We start from the raw sequence: 22667 nt of genomic DNA, 5'->3' as shown, positions 1-22667 counted from the left end.
GCAATTTAGAGAAACCATTCAGGTCTGAGAATGAATATTGCCGAGCAGAAAGGAGCTTTACTAGCACTGGGTGAGGCCTGAGTAGTTCTGATGTGATTTCTGACACGGTTCCCTTCTTTTCCTGCAGGCTGGACCAAGTTTGCCCGGCTGACGCGGGCGCTGACCAACAGCCGGAGCGTCCTGCAGCAGCTGACGCCGATGAACAAGGCTGAGGTGGTGCACAAGCACTCCCGCTTGGCTGAAGTAAGTGGGGTGGACACCAGCCTGCTCCCTTCCTGGGGCTCTAGGGGGGAAGAAAACCCACCCTAATTCCCATTGGGAAAGGATATTCTCAGAGGAAAATATTTCCCCGACTCTGATTTTTTCAGCCTTGCCTCCACTCGTCGCAAAGCAGCACCACGTGGCAAGCCCGTGTATTTAGGACAGGTCATAAAAGCATTCTCTGTAGGTCACTTTTACCTAAATGACACTATTTCTGTGCACACAGTCCTCAGCTTCCTGGTCATTCCTTAACTTGGGGTGTACAGTGTGCTTCTCTACTGTGCTGTCTCACAGTGACATGGAACCAGGTTTGATGTCCTTGAGTCCCTCTCCTGGAAAAATGGGATTGTTTGAGAAACCACTTTGGAAGCATCCCTGTCTGGGTCCCCATGGCCTGATCTTGACTTCCCTGCAAAGCCATTCCTACAATATTTCCCTCATCACTTTTCAGAACGGATGAAAAGAATTCTTTGGCAGGTTGCAAATATCTCCTTAACAGTGCAGGTGGTGCAACAAGTGAATACCTTCAGGTTAACTTATGAAACAGAGGTACTGCCTTCATCTTCATGTCCACCGGTAATGAAAAATAAATTGGTCAAAAATACAGGGTCAAAATATATGAGCTACTCAAAAAGACAGCCCTTGTGCCAGAGAACTTATCCTGTAGAACTGATAGCAGCTTTAAATGTTTGTTTTTTTGGTTTCATTACCTTTCTGGTTTTAGTGAACTTTGATAATAAAAATCTCAAATTATCAGAATGGAAACCCACAATTTTCAGGTGTTGGCAGTGTGCGTTTTCCCTTGAATGATCCCATACCAACAGCTTGGATAAATGCTGCTTGGATAAATTACTGATAAAAAAGCTTGGATAAATTACTGACACCTCACGCTTTTCAAATTCATGGCGTTTCAGTGTCCTCTAAGTCCAGTTACAGCCATTCTTGGTTTAGTCTGGAGAAGGGAAGACTGGAGAACATATAGAAACAATATTCAAAGGAGTCCAAAGCAGCTGCATAGAATGAGGGAGGAAATTGTTCACCAGGACCGCTATTGATAGAGGGGAAAAAAATGGCAAGGGAGATTTAGATCAGGCAGCAGCAAAACCTCAGGTAAGGCAGTAGGTGTGCTCAGGAATAGCTGGGATGAGGTTGTACTCAGGAGTAGTTACTTGGAGAGTCTGCAAACTCCTCTCTTAAATGCAGTTTATGGCTGGAAAGTGCTTTGTAGGCAAAGTGCTGTGAGGAAGGCAGACTGAGGGGGGGTTCACCATCGCTGTACAGGCCCCATTTCCCATATTTCTGTATCTGAGGAGGAGCATTATCTTCATAGCTCATCCCTTGCAGAATGTGCTGCTCACCTTATCAGACTTAACAGTTACCAGTCATTTTTATTAGCTGTACACAGGAATAATTCAGACAGTCTGTGGTGAATGCAGCTGACTAACAAAGATATTGTGTATTCTTTGGTGATTAAAAATCCATGCAGCATGAAAGAAATAATCATTATAGTTCAGTGGTCTCCACAGCCACTTGCCACCCACTCACCATGTCAAACTCAGCATGAGATTATGTTAAGAATAATAATTATGCTTTTACAGTATCGTGGGAGCTCCCAAGCACTCCGCTACCAGAGGCACAGGGAACTATCAAGCACATGTTAATCGCATTCTGCTTGAGCACTAAGTAGTTTATTTTTCCAGCTCTAGTGAGGACATTTCCAGCTCCTGCCCCAGTGAACAAGGCAGGGAACAAACAGGCCTGAAGAAACCAGGGAAAGAAGTCCCAGTGCTGATTTATCAGTGAAGTGTTAGAAACTGATGTGTCCAAAGAGATACCTGGAGATAACAACCGAATTACGAGGCAAAGCCAAAATGCTGTGTTAAGTGCAGGTGAAAATTTTTGCTTTGAAAGAAATTTTCACAAGGCTGCTGTGAAAAAATGATTGTATCGATTGCTGCTTTAATTCCAGGGAAAACCCCATGGATCCACCGAGTTCAGTGTGCTGCAGTGGTTATAGAAGTGCTGACAGTGAGTCTGTCCTGGGCACTGGGGGAGGGACACCTGGAGTTTGATGTTTTTATAGGCCTCACGAGGGGTTTGGCATCTGTGCTTGTCTCTGACAAGAGCCACTGGGACCACACCACTCCACAGAGGGCTTTGTGTTACACTGGGGCTGGTGTGACACGAGGCTGTTGGCAAAGGGAGCAGCCACGGGCTCCTGGAGGTCTCTGCTGCTCTCTCACTGCTGCCTGTGTAGTGGCAGTGCTTTTCTGGCCACGGGATAAATTTGTGCAATTCTGCTGACCCTGTAGAAAAAAAAAATGGCTAATTAATGTAACAAGTTAGTTTTTCGTTGTGTCAGCTTCACTGATTTTCCCTACAGATTGTGATTGCTGAAAATGGACTTAGGGAGGGTGGGACCAGGTAGGCAGAAGCAGGTTTGCATCCCTTCAGCCTGGCATTGGCCCAGATTTGACATCTTGGGAAGCCACATCCCCCATCACAGACTGAGGGAGGCTGCTGTTGTTGTCCCTTGGTGTTTCCTGGAGGACAGATTTTCAGCACAGCCAGATTTTTACTGTCTGATCTCAGTAAGAGCTTTCTCTTAAAAACATCTAAAAGACAAGACTGAAAAGAATTAATGGAGAATCCCTGTCTGTGGTGCTTGAGTTCATATTCTTAGTTATTATCCAGTTTATTCAGAGCCATTTACTTCTCTCCATTGAGGAAGGATTCTGTGTTTCATCAGCTTTACACATCTGAGGCTGCTGTTTTCAATCCAACTGTCCCTGGAAATATGGTGCATCACCCCCAGTATGGGGCAGGTGTAGGGCTGAAATGAGTTTTAATGTTGCTGTAATTAGTTATTTTATCCCATACAGACATCAGATCCCCAGATGGATCCCCAAATGGATCTTTCAGTTGTCAGTGCAATAAATTGCCACGAGTGTGTTCCTTTGTGCTTTGTTTCTTGTGTTGGACTGAGATAAGATGTAATTAGATTAGCTGGGAATGCCTTAAGTGAATTTGGCTTTGTTTTTGCAGTGTTTCCAGTTCCACAATTTTATAGCAGTGAGCAAGCAGGAGATTATAGTCCTATGCAGAAAAAATGAGAAGTAATTACAGGAAATAAAGGAGAACCCACTAGTGATATAGAGCTTGTGGGAGCAACAACTTTTTGAAGAAAATACGAAAGAAGTGTGATACTGGCAGGGTTTTAGGCAGAGGTTGTGCACATGATGCCTCATTTCAGGAGGTTGGCCAGCAAAGATGGGGTCTGTTTCACCTTTGATAGGGTGCTGCTCTGGCTCAGCAGTGATTTAAAACGAGGTCAGGCACAAAGAATTAGTCTTGAAACTATTATAAATCTGAATGAGTATTCATGTTTAGATTACGTGTTAGGAAGAAACTCCTTTCTATGAGGCTGGTGAGGCACGGGAACAGGTTGCCAGAGAAGCCGTGGCTGCCCCATTCCTGGAAGTGTTCAAGGCCAGGTTGTATAGGGCTTGGAACAACCTGATGTAGTGGAAGATTCCCTACCCGTGGCAGGAGGGTTGGAGATAGATCATCTTTTAGGTACCTTCCAACCTAAACCATTCTATGGTTCTGTGTTCATAAACTACAAAGCAGAGGCTGGTGTGGCAGTACCCAAAACCTCTGTATGGAGCCTCTCTTCCCTTGCTGTTGGCATGCTTTCCCCTCAGTCCGTCTTTTTGCAGGAATATCCTGAGATTCCATGCTGCTCCCATTCATTGAGTGATAGCTGCCTCCACACATCTTAAATAAATCAGGTTATTTAGAAACTGTGGGTTGCCTTGCAATGCCCAACGAGCACAGTCCCATCTCTGCTGCTCCTCACAGAAATCTGTAAGACCCCTCACTGGATCCTGTTCACTGAAAACAGTAACATTTGCCTCTCTGCCTCTTACAGGTTCTCCAGCTGGGATCTGATATTCTTCCTCAGTACAAGCAAGAAGCTCCAAAGACTCCACCACACATTATACTCCACTATTGTGCTTTTAAGACCACCTGGGACTGGGTCATCTTAATTCTAACCTTCTACACAGCAATCATGGTTCCATATAACGTGTCCTTCAAGACAAAGCAGAACAACATTGCCTGGCTGGTGCTGGACAGCGTCGTGGACGTTATTTTTCTGGTTGACATTGTTTTGAACTTTCACACGACCTTTGTTGGCCCTGGGGGAGAGGTTATATCTGATCCCAAGCTCATACGGATGAACTACCTGAAGACGTGGTTTGTGATTGATCTTCTGTCCTGTTTACCATATGACATCATCAATGCCTTTGAGAATGTGGATGAGGTAAGTGACTGTAGTCTGTCTCAAAAGGATTGTTTTAATTAAGGATTCATTTAGAAGCTTGTTCCCTCGTGTCTTGTGAAGGCTGACCTAGAGCAGAGGCTAGACAGAGTTAAAGGATAAAGTAGGGATTTATTAAAAGGCCTCAATAGATCCATCTTGGGCAGCACAAGAGCCCAGCCAGGGCTACACCCCAGGTGAACCCAAAATGGTCACAAAATGGACAACCAGTCACGGGGCTCTCACACTTTTCTAAGTTCTGGTCCATTTGCATATTGGAGTTAATTGTCCAATTACAGCTTTGGCCCATGAAGTCCCATCCTTCTTGTTTTTCTCTCTTCAGCCCACTTTTGTTTGTGCTTTTGGGCCTGAGATCTGTATCATTTGTCCTTGGTCCCCAGCTAGAGAAGGAATTGTTTTGTCTCCCTACTCTGTGAAGAGAGCTTACCATCCCCTAATATGAAGCTCAGAACTACACACTAAAGCAGCACAGAATCTGAAAAATACAAAAGCTAAAACCTAAGGAATCACCCAGTGAGGCAGCTCATGCTCTGTGCAAATACAGGGGAGTGGCCTTGAGCTGCTGGGATTTACCAGCAAGACATTCCTGTGTGAGTGGAAAGGTGTCTTAGGGTTCCAGTACCATGTGTGGATGTTTATTTTAGAGATGGGGGCTTCAGAATGGCTTGAATGTCATCCAAAAGCATCGGTGCAAATCCCTGTCAAAGTGGGCTGGGCCAGCTGGGATGTCCCCTGTCACAACCTTCCTTCCAACCTCAGTCTTTGGGCAGCTCCAACCCATTGCAGGCCTTGGTTACAGTTCTGTATTTGCTCTGGCTGAAGCTGGTGACAAATTTGCCACTTATATGAAAGCGAGGAATGGCTCTGAATAAACATTTTTTAAAATCCCACTCTAGGATTTTTTTTTAAATCCTACCTTTTGAACCGGGCTGTAATTTTTTTAATGCCATTTTAAATGTTTGTTTGAGAGGGAGATTTATTTCCATTTTTTTTGGTACAATTCTTCAACTACAGCTAAAATTTGAAAAACTGAGGAGAGAGAACATAAATATGGTAGATGGATGCTGAATTAAAGCTTTTTAACTGCTAAGTGTGTTAACATTTATGCAGTTGAGCTTGCGGCCTAAGCTAATACAGAAAGCAAGCAATAACTACAACAAATAATGTATGCACAAGTCAGTGTACAGAAATTCATTATTAAAATGGAACTGTAATGGCTTTAGGACTTGTTTTAATTTTTCTCTAGAGCTTTTTATCTTCAGGGCCATAAACAGATGAAAAAGCCTCTGTTCATTTTTGAACATTTTAACAGTTTTTTCTTAGAACACCGTTTAGTGGGGTTGTTTGTTTGTTTGTTTTTTAATTCTCAATTCTGCACTTATATGTCCTCACTATATAAAACCTACATTCTTTTTTTTTAATGCAGGCTTTGCTGCAAATTTTGTAGAGCTCCTTTAAAATTCCATCCCTGCCTCTGCATGCTGAGTAGCATCTTTTGACATTGTTCCATTTTATTTATAGCAAATATGACAGAAGTGATAATACTTGCAGCTTAAATTCAAGATCCTATGAGGGCTGCCCATCTGAAACCAGGTTGTACAGTCAGGCTGTGTAAGAAGGTGATATTAGCAAGGTTGTAGATGTAATACATCTTTTTAAGGTAACCAGTTTCAGACTCAGAGGAACCTGATTTTCATAAAAAATGCAGAATTATCTCCAGATTTTTGGTGCTTTAATATGTAAAACAAACAGAAAATTTCTGTGCCCAAGCAGGACAGATTTATACGATGAGATTAACCTCTTGCTCTAACCTATACATGGGAAATAAATCATCTGCAATATTTGTGAGGGGAGAGAATCTTGCCACAGAGCATTATAATTGAGACACACCTAAAGTGACAAACTTTAATCAAAATGTAATAACCAAAGCAAGGTATCATGAATTCCAGTGATCCTAGAGCAGCTGTCATTTGCTTTCAAAGAAATGAAACATTAACTCCTTTTTAATAAAGGAGACAACAGTAAGATTCCCTTGTCCTGCAGAGCTGTGTTATGGCTCTGGAGCCTCCAGCAGGTACCAGTTTATATTTACTTGATTTCCCTCCCCTCCAACTCCAGCTTTCCCTTGTGTCTGAAAAGAATTGAAGTGATTTTGAAAACAGGTATGTAAACAGTCGGCCTTTCCTCCCTGGGTCTACATTTTCTCTTTTCCCTGTCCTTCAGGGGAGATCATATTTTTTTTTTGTGATATGTCTTGATTTGTGACATTTAAGTCTTTTGAGCTGGTTGGTGTGTTCTGGGTAGTTGCAGTTATTAATGCTCTTTATATTCATTTGGCTTTTAACATTTATTTTAACTGGTGCTTTTTGCATGGGATTTAACTTTTTGGCTCCCCAGCAGCAGGGTGTTCAAACACTGTAAAGAATAAGTAAATCCATAATCTTTATTTGGGAGAGATATTCTTATTAAAAGCAATGTTTCTCATTAAAAAGTGGATGTTTACTTCTTAAGGCAAGTAGGGGAGAGAAGAGTTCTTTTAGCTCTTGATTCTGATAGGTTTTAGCTCTCTATCTTGGCCCTGGGTGTTGGATAAAAGTGTTAAGTTGATGATTGTGGCATTTCAGATAAAGCTGCAGAAAATGAGTTCAGCAGTAAAAACCTTGGGTGCAGGTCCTGGTGCTCTTTGAGTTCTCGGTATGGTGGCGAGGGATGGACCCAAATCAGAGTGAAGAGCCCTAAAAGCCAGCTGAGTGAAAGGTGACTTTCCAAATTTCCCTTGTTTTTCCCACATCTGACCCTTGTAGTCCCACATAAAGCATCAAATACTTTTTTGCTAGTTGTTAAGGAGCTAGATGAGAAGGGGGAACACCACTGGAGGCGGTTTCTTTTCTTCCCTATGGGCAGATCTCTCACTCATGAAGAAGGATATGGCCAAGGAGGTTTGGGATTTTCTCTCTTTGTTGTATATGTATGCTCCATGTAGTACAAGTGCTTGAAGTGAATTAAGATGCCTTAAGCACTAGAGTGCCAAAATTAAGGACATAAATTGAAAGACTTAAAAAAAAAAAAAAAAAAAAAGGTTGTAAAAAGGAAATGTGTGTTTTCTTACCAAGGGTTGTAGTTCTTCAAATGCAGCCAGTCTTGGCCAGAGTAGGAACTGTGTCATTTCCCTCACAGACAACTTTAGGTGGAGGCTGGAGTTCCCACCTGAGGCAAATATGGCTGCAAATCAAAGTTATTTTGTTGCTGAGTACATGTAGAGTCATGGTAGAAGGATTTGGTGGAGAGGATTATGACACACAAATTGAGAACTGGGGGGGATTAGGATGATTTGAGGCAGAATTAGAGGTGTAGGTTTCCAAGTCTGGAGTTACAGAGCCAGGCTATTGGAGTCTGCTCAGGGGGATTGGGATGTGTGAGAGGGAGGGGGAAAGGGAACATAATGAGAGACACCTTGCACAGCACAGGGTGATCTAAGCTGATGTGATGGATGAGGAATTAAGTGGCTAAGTGGTACTGAAAGGGTAGGAAAAAAAAAGGTAAAATAGGCTGGAGAAAAATGAACTAATGGAGAATCCTTAATGGGACATTAGATCTAGGAAACTTGTTAGGATGATAGTCCCAGAAAATAAAAAAAATGCATATATTTTCTAATTGGGCAGCATATCCTACACTGAAATACATTCTGGCTAAACCAAAACCATACAGAAAACCTTTCCTATACAGAAGTGGGACAGGGGACAGCATAGTGGGGCATCCAGGCAGTTTTCAAGGAGCAAACCAGAACAGAGTGTGTGTGCTCAGAGTCTCTGAAACTTGGCTGATTTTTTTTTTTTTAAGTATAAAAGTTCTCTGAAACTTCAGATTTAGCCTAAGAGTGTCTGTCTGTCTCTTCTTTAACATTATGAAAAAAAAAAAGACACCAAACTTTAGATTAAAGGGGAATATGGTGTTTGAACCCAAAGATTTTGGTCCCATGAGGTTCCTGTAGGTATTAGGATGTGAAGTGTGCAGTGACTGGAAATTGAATTTTTGTCATGAAGTTACATGTTGCTTTTAGTGCTTCTAATTTTCTTTTCCCTGAGTAATGAGCTGCATGTAACAACTCTTCCACTGCTGCATGCACCAGTTTATAAGATTTATAAAATCATGACTCCCTGCTTTTGAAGCTGGAGAATGATGTTACCTCGAGACTTAGCCTTTTTATGTGTTCTGCCTATTAGAGGGAGAAATATCTGACCTTGCTCAGTCTGGGCTACCAAAAAGTTGTTTGTAACCTTTTTCTCCATACAAGTCAGAATTATCAGCCTCATATTGTGATGAAATTGTCAGCTAATTTGCAGGTGCCCAAGGATGCTGATCAGGTATGGTCAAAACATGCCAAAATCTCCTTTTGGGACCAAATACATTGATTGGCATCCCAGGACACCAGGATGTTGGGCAGGTGTTTGACTCGTGTCTTCACATGCATTTGAGCTTCTGCAAGTAAGTATTTTGAGTAAATATTCCCCAAACTAGATGGATGGACAAGCTTTTGGCCAAATGGAAAATTCTTCCACAAATTAAGGGTTAAATGAGCTGAGCAAGCCTTTTACTATTTTGGAAAATATTATTTTTTTCCTGGAATTTTAACTGAGATCCATGAATTTCTGAGTTTGTCATGAAATAAAACCTAGAAGCTAGATCTTCTCTGTGCCAGAAACATGGTCCTGAAATGACATGTCATGTACTGTGAAGAAAGGGACACAAAGTCAGGTCGGTATCGAGAAGATTTTCAGATGATTTGTATAAAAGGATCATCCTTTCTACAGAAATTAATTTTCGCAAGCCAATGGCTGGAATTGAAAGCAGAGAAATTTAAATGACCTAAACCAAAGTTCTGTGCCTGTTGTTTAATAATGTAAGACTACATGACCCAGTGGCCTTTAAAATTTAGTGATCTATGCAGGGCATAGTAAAGCACAGACTTGTAATTGTAATTTTCTTTTAATTGCTGTTATTGATCTGTTTCAGCACTGTCAGAAATGTCTTTGTATCATTGCAATTAATAGAAACTAAAATTGCAATGTCTGTAAATTGAAAGCAAATAAAAGCTGATTAAGCTGGTGTAGCCACGTTCACACCTGCAGTGCTTTACTGCAAACATTCCCTTTGTGGGAGGTATCTGAAGGAGGGTTTTTGGGCACCAGGCTGAGTGGTGTATGCAAAGTGAAGATAAATTGGTGTGTTTCAAATGTGACTTTGGCTCTGAAGCACAATCCATGGCTTTTTTAAATCTAGATGGCTGACATGGAGAAAATAAATCCCAGAACTAAATCCTGGCTGCAACCAAGTGTTAAACTTCGATGGAAATTCCTAGCAAGTAATGACAGAAGCACTAACCCTGGGCCCTGGCATTTCCCCCCTTGTTATGCACTCAGAAGACAATGAAATATGGAGAATGTTGTCATTCTGTTGTAGTGTGTGAAATCCCACAATAGAATAATGTAGTGGCATGGGTATGGTATTAAGTTATAAATGTATCCACTGTAGGTATATATTTTGTAGAATTTCAACCATTTTCACCCCTTTCACTTTGTAACCTCTATCACCCCATTGCACTGACTTGCAGAATTGCATCTCTTTGGCTTTTATTCTAAGGTTTTATTAAGGTTTAAAGTTCTGTCACTGTTAAATTAATCAGCTTTTATTTTTTTTCCCCTTAATTAATTAACCAGCTACTTTAGTGCTGTACAAGGTCTGGGATATGTCTGCAGGTTTCCCTGTGGAGTCACCACCTGAAAGTCTCCATGATCTGAGGGGCAACTTGTGAAAGGAAGGAGCTGAGCCAGAGCCAGTGCAGGGGGTGGTGGGTGACCTGAGAGCCTCATACACCTCTCTGATGTGGATTATGGCATACTGAACTGTAATTAGATGTCCCAGTGGTCTTCTTTTATTCCTTTTTCTTCTTTTTTAAAATTTTATTTTAATGTGATGTATATATTACTGGGAAGCAGATGTTAGGTACAAGCCATTTAAATCAAATCTTCAGTCAGAAGATCAGCTGTATAAGCTGATACAGAGTCCAGCAGAGGAAATTGTGGAGCACTTTCAAGGGAAGCTTGGAGTCCTGTGTGATCCCTTTTGCTCACAAAGGAAGGCAAGGCTTACAAAAGAGATGAGGAAATGAAATGATCTGATCAGATGCTCACTGAAGTGATGCTGATGGGAGTAGCACAAATTCCCATTTTGTCCTTCGCCCACTTTCCCTATGTGAGTGAAAATGATCATATTTCATGATACTGTCTTTTCTCCCCCTTTTTTTGGGCACACTAATGCACTAACAAATAAGTAGTGCAAGATGCCACATCCCCCTTATCTTGCATCTAGAAGAAATATTTTGAAATCACCCTTCTCTTTATAACCTCAGTTATTTACTGTTGACATGTGCTGCACTGTATGGTTGTGCCATAAACAGTTCACTGGAAGTTTATTTATAATGTTACAGCTTATTGACATTCAGGTTAGAGGAAAAAAAAGGAAAGTTTCTCCACCCCCCTGGTAAAAAAACAGAAAATCAATCCCAAGCAATAAAATTAGGGGTACTTTCAGAAAATGCATAAAGAAACCTACTTGCTTACATTTTGCTGTAAGGACTCAAATTTTTGCTCTCTGAAGTCACTACTCCCATTGCTTCCAGTGGTGCAGGGTCAAGTATTAACTGGGCTCTGCTTGTATCTGGACCTGGGATCTCGATAGCTGGTGCAGAAGAAGGAAAGCCCTTTACTCCTGTGTGTATCTACATAATTGAATACAACTCTAACTTCTGCTCTTAAAGTGGTGGCAAATCAGAAATGTCACTGTTTTTTGGGGTTTTTTTGTCATTTGCTCATTTTGATTTGTAACTATGCAACTTTATTATATTAATAGTTCAGCAAGAAATAAAGATTTCTGATGCAAGTTGGAAGATTTATTTTAACGTTAACTCCAGTAAAGCAGAATTAAGGAGCTAACCAGGGATTTTGGAGCTAAGCTCTATTTAAGTAGCTAAGCTCGAAAATTTCTTTTGGGAATGATTTGCTGGTTGCATTTCAAACAGCCTTTTACCTCCCCCAGCATACTCCTCCTGCACTGCACAGAGCAGGACTTTTTGGTTGTGTGCCTGCAGGTTCACCTGCTCGTGTTGGCAGGACTCACCATTTCAGTCATTCCCAAAATCTGTAAGCACTTTGCTTTCTCTTACATCGTGTGCCATCGTGTAACAACTGTTTGGTGGAGATTGCCCAAGGCTTACAAAAATCCTGCCCCTTTCACCGCTTCAATACTTTAATTACAGACTTCACAGAATCAGCTACGTGATTTATTTGGGTGATTTTTTGTTTTTGTTTTTTACTTCTGGTGAGAGAAAGGTAAGGAAAATTTTGCCCACGCATCTTTAAAGAAAGTATTTGGACTACATTTCAAAATGCCCTAAGCATGGGATTCACCTGATGAAACATGGGGCCAGGCATTGTCCACAAGGAGGTACAGGCAATTTGGGGCATGGCTTCTCACGTTATAAGATGCACCTCCAGAGCAGGTCTGAGGAGTAATTCTGCCCTAAAACTTCTATTTCTTGTCCTTGGAGGTAGTGACATTACTGTGACTAGCTCAGATGCAAACTTCTCTGTGGTCTAGTTTGGGCTGGGGTGAAATATATTCCCCCTTGAGACTGTATTTGCCTCACTTTGATTTTTCAAAGGATAAAAGCAAAAGCAGAAAAAAAAATCAGTGTAAAACTCACAGGGTTGTTTTGAGTTCTCTGAATCATCAGCTTTGGTGAGCAGGTTCACTGTATCACCCATCCTGGTCGAATATGTTCATTGTGTCACCCATAAATGGGTCAAAATCCACCTTTCCTCATGATGTCTTAAAGCTCTCTTAATTTGCAGTCTGTGCATTCCTCTCTGTGCCAGCCTCCTTGGTTAAATATTTCCTTTCCCTCCCTCATGTTTATCTCCTTGATGTGCTTAGAAAGAAGAGTCATCCCTCCTCTGCATAAACACGCCTATTTTCCTTTCCTTAGTTTAAGCAGACTGATTTTGTCTAGACAACTCATTTATGAAATTTTTGAGCATTTTTGTGGCTGTTCCAGCTGCCTCTCTCTGCAGGAAGTGAAGTTCAAATACATCTCTTTAGGGCAGAGCTTTACAGATTACTCCAGGTGGAGAATTCATCTTCACTTTGCAACTGGGGTTTGGCTTTTCCTTTTGATGATGGAAACATTCAGCTGATCGGTCCTGGAGCTCGATTAACCTCTTCTGTGAGTGCAGCTCACTGATTGCTCTGAGTCAGGTGGGATGGATATGTGGGATTAACCCATATACCCAAATATTTATTTTTCTCAGACATCTTCAGTTAAAGATCCTTGTAGTTGTAGACATTTTTGTTAATTTGTGCTGTAATGGATGCCTTGAGACTCTGTATTGTCAAGCTTTATCACATTTTCCTTTATTCCCACATGGTTATTCTCTGTTCCTGACAGTGTGTTCCAAAGGTGCCATTAGCAGATTCTGTGACCATATACTCTTTCTGCTTATGTCACTAAGAAACCAGAAAAATCACTAAGAGTCCCCACTTGTAACCCCTGCTTGACTCCGTTTTTAGGATCTCCATTTTTCCACCATGTCCACAAGTTCTTCAGTCACCCTGATATCCCAGTGGTGCTCCCTGTTTTCCCTGTGTTTCATAATTATTTCACCTCTTATGTTACTGAAATACTGAATTTCTTTTATTTAGAAAATGGTCTGTGTTATCAGAGAAAGCTATCAGGAAACCTCGGATGAATCCCAGCTAGGCTAAGCTTAGCTAAACTACTGCTCCACTGATTGCATTTTGATTTACCTCAAAGTTTCTAATTACTCTTTCCCTTAACATTTGTTCAGGTAATGTATCTGTTTATTTCCTGATTGATGCCTTAGATTTTCTGGGAAATATCAACATCATTTTTGGAAACAAATGCTCACAATTAATTTAATTTTTAGCCAAAGCCTGGATTATTTTTACTTCATTGCAGTTTGATCACTTTAGTTGTTACCTTTTTTTTTTTTTTTTCCAATTTTGAATTTGAAGGATCTTTGGGTATTTGTTTTTGTATTTTTTGGAAGGAAAAGTTCAACTTGGCATTTAGCAATTCTTACTTTATCTCTACTTCCTCTCTCAGGTGTAGTTTCTGTTGATCAATTTTTTTAATTTCTTATATATTGCAAGTTCTCTGCTTCTGTTTTCTTCCTCTGGGTGATTATTTACTCATTTGTAACTGATACCCAGTTTTACAAATTTTTTCCCTTCTTTGAGTTACAACCTTTTGTACCTTTTGATGTAAGGACATTCCAGGTGTCTGACTCTTCTACCTCTCACAGTCCACCTGTCTTCACTTATTACTATCTCTAGTTCAATATTTATAATTTACCAGCTCTTACCATTTAGACAGCAAGAACCCCAGTCCAGTTTACTTTGTGATTGTTCACTATTTTTTGAACTGATTCAATTCCTTCTTCAAGCCAACGGGGACTTCTGCAAAGCCCTGCCAGATCCAAAGGCAGTGTAGCATCACATTTTGTGGAGTAATTTGCTGTTAAATGAAGAAATGAGCATGCTGCTGCATTTGCAGAGCATCTCAGCCTCCTGTTATTAATAGCATTTATTCCCCAAGCTCATGTGGATCAGTCTCACCTTGGGAGGCAGTGCTCTGCAGTGTCTGTTTCTCTGATACACAGCACAGATTGGGTTGCTGTGCAGATCCAGCTCTCTGGGTTTCTGAGGGTGGGTTTGATTTCTCCTCACAGCAGCTGTGTCAGCGATGGCCCTCAGCTCCTGTGTGCTCAGTGGGAGGGGAGGGAGGTGATTCATCCCCTCCCCACCTGTCAGAGGTGGATCACTCCCCTGACGTGCCCCACTGCTCCTCTCCAGGGAGGAAGGGTAGGCTGCTCACAGGGACAGGGTGGTTGGCCATCAGCTTGGAGCATTCTGTGGGATCCAGAGGGTGCTTGGAGCTCAGTCCATGCTGCAAAATCCTCTGAGGATTGGATCACTTTGGTGTAAGTTTTGCTGTAGTTGCATGTGTCCAGCATAAAGATACTAGCTTAAATTTAGTTTAACATCTGTATATGGTGTAATCGCCCTTTGACAGCAGTTGCAACATGTCCTACCAACATTTCACAGCTCTGGTTCTTGGCCACCCCATAAATTCTTCAAAGCCACAGTGTGCTGAACATTAAAACTGAGTGAAAAGTTGTTCTTTTTTGCCTCTGACCTTTTCTGAGACAGTGTTTTCTATTAAATGATGCAGTACTGATCCCCATTTTCAAAGCTTATTTTCAGAGTATTTCAGTTTTAGAACACATTTAAAATGCATATTTCATTTCTTTTTGTTGTTGTTGCGTGTGTACCCACAGCTAACAACAAATAAATAAATAATCATGGAGTGAAATCTAATTGAAAAAGTGCCTAGAGTTAAAAATACATTGTTCCCTAGTAGAAAGAAAAAGATATGCATGATTTACTATTTCAGCATACTGGGATTTAATTTTGAGGTTTAAGCAGAATTTTGTATATTTGGATGGTTGAAACTAATGGCTGTTTTTGTTTCTTTATTTTACTTTCAAAAAAAAAATAAAAACATTTGTTCAGTAATTTCCAACTTCAGAAAAGATTAATTAGAATAGCAAGTAACCAGCTATTCTTTTTCAGATTTTACAAACATGCAGCCCTGCTATTCTTCTGCTCCTTTAGTGTAGAACAGACTCCACTCTTTTTTCCCTGGTTTGGGAGGTTTTAGGTAGGCTCATTGTGAACTCAGATGATTTCCTACCCCTGTAACCTTCATTTTCCTTTGGTGACAGTGTTCCCTTCATCCTCTTGCATGTTTGGCTCTTGACCCCTGTATAACACAACTTTATCAGCTTCATCCTTCCTATTGCCTGGCTTATCAGGGATTCATTAAGTGCAAGAGAACTTTGCTCCCTGTTCTTGCTGGAGGTGCAGAGATCTGTTCCCACGCCGTGCATGGCAATTTCGGGAAACATCTGTCTCAGTCCTGTGGCTGGGAAAGTTCAGCTGGATGCAGACACACAGCTTGGACACTTCTTTCATTCTGGAAGATGGCAGTTTGACAGTGTGGTAACATCTAGGGTCTGAGTCAAGTAGTTTAAAAGGAAGGATTGGTCCCTCTGCATGTCAGACTGAGTGCTGTTATCAGTTGTGACTCCACTATCAAATTTAATTTCCCTTCTTAGTGTATCGAGAGGGTTTGAGAACACAGACTTTGCAAGGTGCTCGTGTCGAGCAACTTGGGTTTTGTTTAATCATGAATGTCTAAGTTAATTCCAAAGTTAAACATCCATCCCTCAAAAATATCTTTCCGGATAAATTTGAGAGAGTCGACATCTTTTGTACAGCTTCAGCTGTCTCCTGAATTGAAATGGTGGTACAAAAATGGCTGGTTCAGAGCCACTGCTCTTGTCCTCTCCTGATCCTGATCTCCTCTCCTTAAAAGTCCCTGGGAAGGACTCCCGTGACTCACATTTGGAATAGTTAAGTGGATGATGTGTGTCAGATGGGAATTTGGTTCCAATCTTGACACCCAAAACACAGTTTTGGAGTAGGTGGTTTTTCAGTGGAAGTATTTCTGCAGCTGAGATGATTGATGATGAGCAAGCTGAGTGTCCTCATCTAATTAGGACGTGATAAAATGCATTAGCCAAAACCCCAAGGGGCTGGATTGGATGGTTGATAACATAAGGAGATATTCTCAATTAGAGAACACAGCCCAGCAGCTGTTACAGACAGTTGGCCCCGTTGAAATGGCAATGGAGTCACAAATGCTCCTCCCAGAAGGTTGGATCTCCAGTATCCAACAAGTGCTTTATTCACACCATAAATAAATCCAAACTGGATTACATGGCCCATTCACAATTTCTAACCACCTTTCTATTCCTTGAGTGCTGTAGTTACTTCTGTCAGAGCAGATGCTCATCCTGGAGTAGGAGGGTTTCCAAAGTATTCATTATGGAGTATTCATTATAAATACAGTTAAAAGAAAAATGAAATTAAAGGCAGCCTGCAATCAATTGAGTTTAGAAAACTGGATTTCTTAATTGCCCAAATGGAATTCAAGGCAGTTAGTCTTTCACATAACCTCTGTCAAAGATGCTGCTGAATCTGAGGCAGAGCTTTGCCTATTAATTAATTAATTGTATATTAATTGCTGGCAATTTTATAAGTATGAAGGTATCAGCTTGACCCAACCAGTAGTTAGTGCATATGTGATTGATATATCTATCTCTCTATCTATCTATCTAGATAGATAGATAGATAGATACTCCATATATGATATATCATATATTCCTTTAGCATTTGTTTAGTTGCTGTTTCCTACAAAGTGCTTTATGGAAGAGGCTTTTGAAGCTTCCAACATTGTCTTTTTATTTTGGAAGATTAGACATGAAATGTGAATGTTCAATATATCTCTTGTTTTTTTGGCCTTAAGTAAGGGGTCAAACTGAACAGGCTTTAAGATTTACAGTGAAATTTACTTAAATGAATTACTCTTTGGAAATAATACATTTCAATGTCAGCTAAAATGAAATATTTTGTTTTATGCATAAGAGATGTGATTGTTACCTTTGCTTAGGGGAAAAAAAAATGACAGCACAAACTTTCTCCCAGACTTTGAAATAAATACTGTATTTTTTGTATTATTTGTTTAACTGCTAAATTGTCCATGTAACTTAGAGAAGATGAAGTGTGGGTGGGAGATGGAGGTCACTCTGTAAACTCTTCTGTTCAAGGGTTGTTTGTGCACTAAAAAGTACAGTGTAAGCTGTGCCACTGGGACAAACTTAAACTACTGGGTGTAAAAAAGGGCTCCCCGGGTTTGAATTCCAGGTTTTTAACTCCTTCCCTAGCCTTAATCCTGGAAATGAATGGTGAGTCTAATAAAAACACAATTAATACATCTCTGTTTGACCAATGCAACAGGATTTGGTCCTATGAGAAAAACACCCTGCTGTTTTCTCCCTCTTATGAAAGTTGTAAGCTTTCAAAGTCAAGGTTAACTCAGTAAAATATACCGCAGAATAATTATGAAACTAGTCTGAAGTTCTCTTTTTTTTTTTTTTTAATGTAGATATTGTTACTGTGGCGTTGGACCCTCGTTCAGTCGTCCATTGACCATAGTCCATTGTGCCAGGAATATTGGAAGGGACTTCCCAGTTTATTGGAAAAGTTGGTTGCTCAGAGTGTGTCCCAGTCATAAATCCTAAAGCAAATAAGTAGATACACATTTAGATGGAAATAAGGATGATGCTCTGATATCTGTCTTGTGTAAATGCAAAATGCAAAAATCAAAATGGGAAAATTCCACTTCCCTCTGTGGTATTAGTCATCATGAGAGCTTGAATGCAAATATAGAGCTTCAATTTATTAAGGATTTGGGGATCTGCAACACATTCCAACAGGATTTGAAAAGCATACAAGAACTGTGCCAAACAGATTACATCTAGAAATATCAGATGTGTGTTACCCTTCAAATGCTGGGAAAAGGGAAAGAAGGTGCAAAAGAAGAAGAAACAGAGGTGCAAAAGAGACAAATGTTTTTCTGGTATGGAAAACTCCAGAAACTCCAGTCTTTTACTGTTTGATAATATAATTAGCCAGTGTTTTGACTAGACTGATTTGATAATGATGCATAGAAAAGGGCAATTTAATCTTGGCACAGTAACTAGGAATGTTTGCCTCATTGCTTTCTATGTCTTAATTTCTACTTTAAATTAAATGTCTTCAACTTCTGAATGTTTTATATTAGAAACCTTCCTTTACAAACCTTCTATTTTGAGCCACTAATTAATTTAATGCACAAGTTAGTTATATCATGGGATTGCAGTAGATCAAGAGCATATTTTTGTTCTCTTTCTGCATCTCTAAAACTCCCAAACCATTTGTGCATTGAGAAGGACATACACATTTCTTATCCCTTCTCAGATGTTTCTATTAACTTTCTGATGGTCCTTGTGCTCTTATTCCCTAAATATTTGTATTTCCATTTATTTGTATGTCATCTATCTTGCGTGACAGGAAAAAAAAAAAACAACACTGCACCAACATTGGCTTTAGGAAAATATCTGTTGATTGGAGAGGAAATTAGCCTTGTATGCGAAGGCACGTGCCTTGTGGTCCATATTTCCCTTGCTCATGAAGGTGATGTGCCCACAGTTGTTTAATTCCATGTTCAGTCAGTGAGGCTTCTTGTAAATAACAAAATATCCAGAGTAATGTTTGAAGGATAATAAAAGGTGGAGAGTGTTGTACTAGAGAAAGTTACTCAGCTCCTGTTTGGTGGATGAGAGTAGCAATAGGCAGATTTCTCTGAGTTTCCCTCTGTGATTACTTTCTGATGTTTCTCTCGAGCATCTCTTAATGTTGAGGGTTCTTAAAGTAGGTGTGCCCCTGTTTTGGCCAGAAAAACAATCCTCTGCTTGGATTTTATAGAAGGCTGTTCTCTGGGAAACTTCAGGAAGACTCCACAGGGTTGGTGTAGTTCCATCTGTGACTCCTCTTCCACTTCCTTTTATCTTCTTGGTGTCAAAAGAGTCTCCAATTTACTTCAAACTGGTGAAGCATTGAACCACTCCTTTTGTAATAAACTTGCTGTTTCCACTTTGGATTCTACAGAACCCTTCTGTTGCTTTGAAAGACCGAGTTTGAACAAAGTAATTTATCCACCTAGTGAGTGCCAAACTCAATTTAGCCTGACGAGGACAAAAGCACTGGAGGGACAGGAGGGTTTGATCTTGTATTCTGTTATCTGAGGCCTGAAAAATTACATAGAAAGATTTTAAGCAGATGCAGGAATTGCTGTATAGCCTTCTGTGCTAACCAGCAGGATATTTCAGATCAAATAATGCTTTTTATTCCTTTCCAGGGAATCAGTAGCCTCTTCAGCTCCTTAAAAGTGGTGCGCCTTCTACGGCTGGGTCGGGTGGCCAGGAAGCTGGACCATTACCTGGAATATGGTGCTGCTGTGCTGGTGCTGTTGGTGTGTGTGTTTGGGCTGGTGGCCCACTGGCTGGCCTGCATCTGGTACAGCATTGGGGACTACGAAGTGATCGATGAACTGACCAACACCATCAAAACAGACAGCTGGCTCTACCAGCTGGCCCTGAGCATCGGGACCCCATATCGCTACAACACCACGGGCTCGGGCCAGTGGGAAGGGGGGCCCAGCAAAGACTCCTTGTACATATCCTCCCTCTACTTTACCATGACAAGCCTTACAACCATAGGATTTGGGAACATAGCACCAACCACTGATGGGGAGAAGATTTTTTCGGTGGCCATGATGATGGTTGGCTGTAAGTAAAATCTGATTTTCTTGTGTTTAGGGGAAGTTCTGTGGCCGGTACCCTGCTTGTATAGTGCACTTGCTTTAAGCTTTCTTGACATCCTAAGAACACCTGTAAACAATCATGAAATGAACTTGGAATTTTTGAAATTCTGTAGTTGCTGTACCTTTTAAATTGCTGGCAAGGCTAAGTGGTCTGTGCACATAAGTGTGCCCAGTGGCAAGTTTATACTTGGGGCTTTATCTTTGCACTTTAAAGATGGCTTTTAACATGTTTGTAAGGTCTTTTCTAGAATTTGGTTAAAAGTTACAAAGTGTATTTGAATTCAGGTAGTCTGAGTTTTGATTATAAACTTACGTAAGCCTGGAATCGTTTGATGTGGTTTTATCCAATTCTTGAAGCATTTAGTGATTCCATAAATTGATCGTTTGCTTTATGGCACTGCTTTGAGATAGAAATCCTGATTTTATCTTCTGAATGTGGTGGCCCTTGTCACCAGCAAAACTGGAAGTTAAGGAAATGATGGGACAATATATTGCACCTTTTTTCTGTTTCCTGCTGTTTCACAGCTCTCCTGAAATAGTCCAAAATCAGGAGTGGTAAGGCACAATTCTCATTTCATGTGTTATGTCACTGAGGAGCTCTACAGATAACCAGAAATCTTCAAAATACAGTAGACGCAACTTAAAATGTTAATACCATTTGGAGAATTATTTTTCTGTTAAATCAGTAACTCGTGGTATTTCTCTGGTGCTTTCTATTTGCTGAGCACCTTGCAAACACTAAGCAATTATGTAACAAGAGAGCAAACAAAACCTTTTGATAATAAGATCTACATAATCTCTCTGATAATTATCTCAGCTAACACTCAGAGCTCATCTCTGAGAAATACTGAACTATAAAAAGGAAGTTTTCTTGCCACAGTCTTTCTAGATCTTTAGAAGATTAAAGACGTTTGTAGATTTTAAAATGGTTTTTTAAAAGAGAGGTTGCAATTTTAGGACGCTTGCAGCGTGGTGCAATGAAATTTCTGCTGAACACCATCTTTACATGATGGGTTGATGTGTTGCAAAACATTTCCAAGTCCATAAAAAAGCAAATCCCCAAGCCAGAGCACTAGTGAGCTATTGCAGATAGGTCATCAAAAGCCCATAGGAGCTGATGTGCTGTTTGTTGACACTGATTTGTGGTATTTACAGAACCTGGGGATTTGGAGAATAAAGTGGATAATGTGGATATAGAATATTTTTATACATTGTAATATTTGCTTCCCTTGGTTTTTTTTTTTTTTTTTGTGGGGACTTCTGTTTTTCTGTTGAGGGGAATTTGACAGAAAAAAATAAGTGGTAAGTGACTTAGGGTGCGATGAGAGCAATAAAAACATGATGAATGCCACTACTACTATGTATGATGATAACAACAACAAAATACATGCATGGACTTAGCAGGTGAAAGGAAGGGGAGATTGTAACCTGCTTTGTATCTGTTCTAGGTGGGTTGTTTCCTTGCTTTTTCATCTCTGAAACTCATCCTAAAGGTGGGGAATACAAAGTAGCAGGATCAAAGTTGACACTGACAACAGCCTGTGTATGTGGCACTGGCTAATAATTTCCATAAATGTTACCTACAAAATTACTAAATGTTCACATCAACTTTATAAGTAGCAGCTGTGAGTTTAGCAGTTGGGCAACTGTGCGTAGCATCATAGGCTTTTAGACCAAGTCAAAAGTAGAATCTAAAATTTAAGAAGTGTGGCAAAAGGACTACTGAGTTTCTTACTGCATCAAAATAATAACAGCAAAATAAGTGTGCCTGCTCTTGCGAGAGGGGTGAAGAGCACTGTGGCAGGCAGGAAGGCCACAGACAGGAGAAACCTTTTTGGTTTATTTACAAGTAAAATTTACAAGAAAAAGTGCTCAACTATCATCAAATAGTGATTCTTCTGCAACAACATCAGTGCAGATTTGAAGATTTCTAATCCATGCACATCAGTGTGATGAGTGCTCCTGACTGAAATCCAAACCTTGACTGATTTTTTTCCACTGGTTAGAAAATAAACCAGCTTTGGAACAGGCACTGGTCATAGGCTTAATATTTGCAATATTTGTGCAGAGAGATCAGACCTGAAGGATCTATAGAAGGATTGTATAGATATGCTTTGCAGAGCTGGCTGCTGAAAGCCTGGCACTCTGAGCTTCAAAATTAAACAGGGAGGCACAACAAATAGTTGATGGAAAATGCAATTTCCCAAGCATTCAGAGTATCCGCTGAGCTCTGGAGAAGGATTTGGCCTCATGAAAAGGTGTAACTAAGAACTGAGTTATTTTCAAACCAAGATATTCTAGTTTCTCTTTTGAAACAGTGTTTTGAGATAAACATTCAGTAAAATTCAATTACAGTTCAGTCAATAAATATGTCTGGTCCACAAACACACTTTTGTTATAAGCAGAGAGAGGCTGTGAAATACCTTTGGTAGTTCTCCTGAAGAAGTTTGCTAATACCAATAGCTGATATTGGCAGTGGTTTTTTTTACATAACAGACTATGCCAAATAAATGTTTTAAACTTAGCACTGGAATCAGAGATAGTAATTCATCACAATCCCAGCTGCCTACTCATGCAAACTGCAGATAGGAAAGGAAATCTTGCCAGCCTTGTCAGCGAGCTGCAGCTTGTTCTGAAAGCCCCAAGGTTCCTATTCAT

General features: G+C 40.4%; 1 protein-coding gene across 1 annotated transcript in view; it reads left to right on the top strand.

Annotated features, from left to right (window-relative positions):
- Positions 1–22667, top strand: part of KCNH5 (potassium voltage-gated channel subfamily H member 5) — a 148207-nt gene that overhangs the window by 37972 nt on the left and 87568 nt on the right. Inside the window, exons 5-7 of the mRNA XM_053945655.1 lie at positions 128–243; positions 4193–4585; positions 19545–19974. Of these exons, the coding sequence (XP_053801630.1) occupies positions 128–243; positions 4193–4585; positions 19545–19974 (939 nt within the window). The remainder of the gene's footprint in view (positions 1–127; positions 244–4192; positions 4586–19544; positions 19975–22667) is intronic.

This window comes from Vidua chalybeata, chromosome 6 (genome assembly GCF_026979565.1).
Source record: "Vidua chalybeata isolate OUT-0048 chromosome 6, bVidCha1 merged haplotype, whole genome shotgun sequence".
Classification (NCBI taxonomy): Eukaryota; Metazoa; Chordata; class Aves; order Passeriformes; family Viduidae; genus Vidua; species Vidua chalybeata.
The sequence above is the reverse complement of the archived record's forward strand: the minus strand, read 5'-3'. Positions and strand labels throughout refer to the sequence as shown.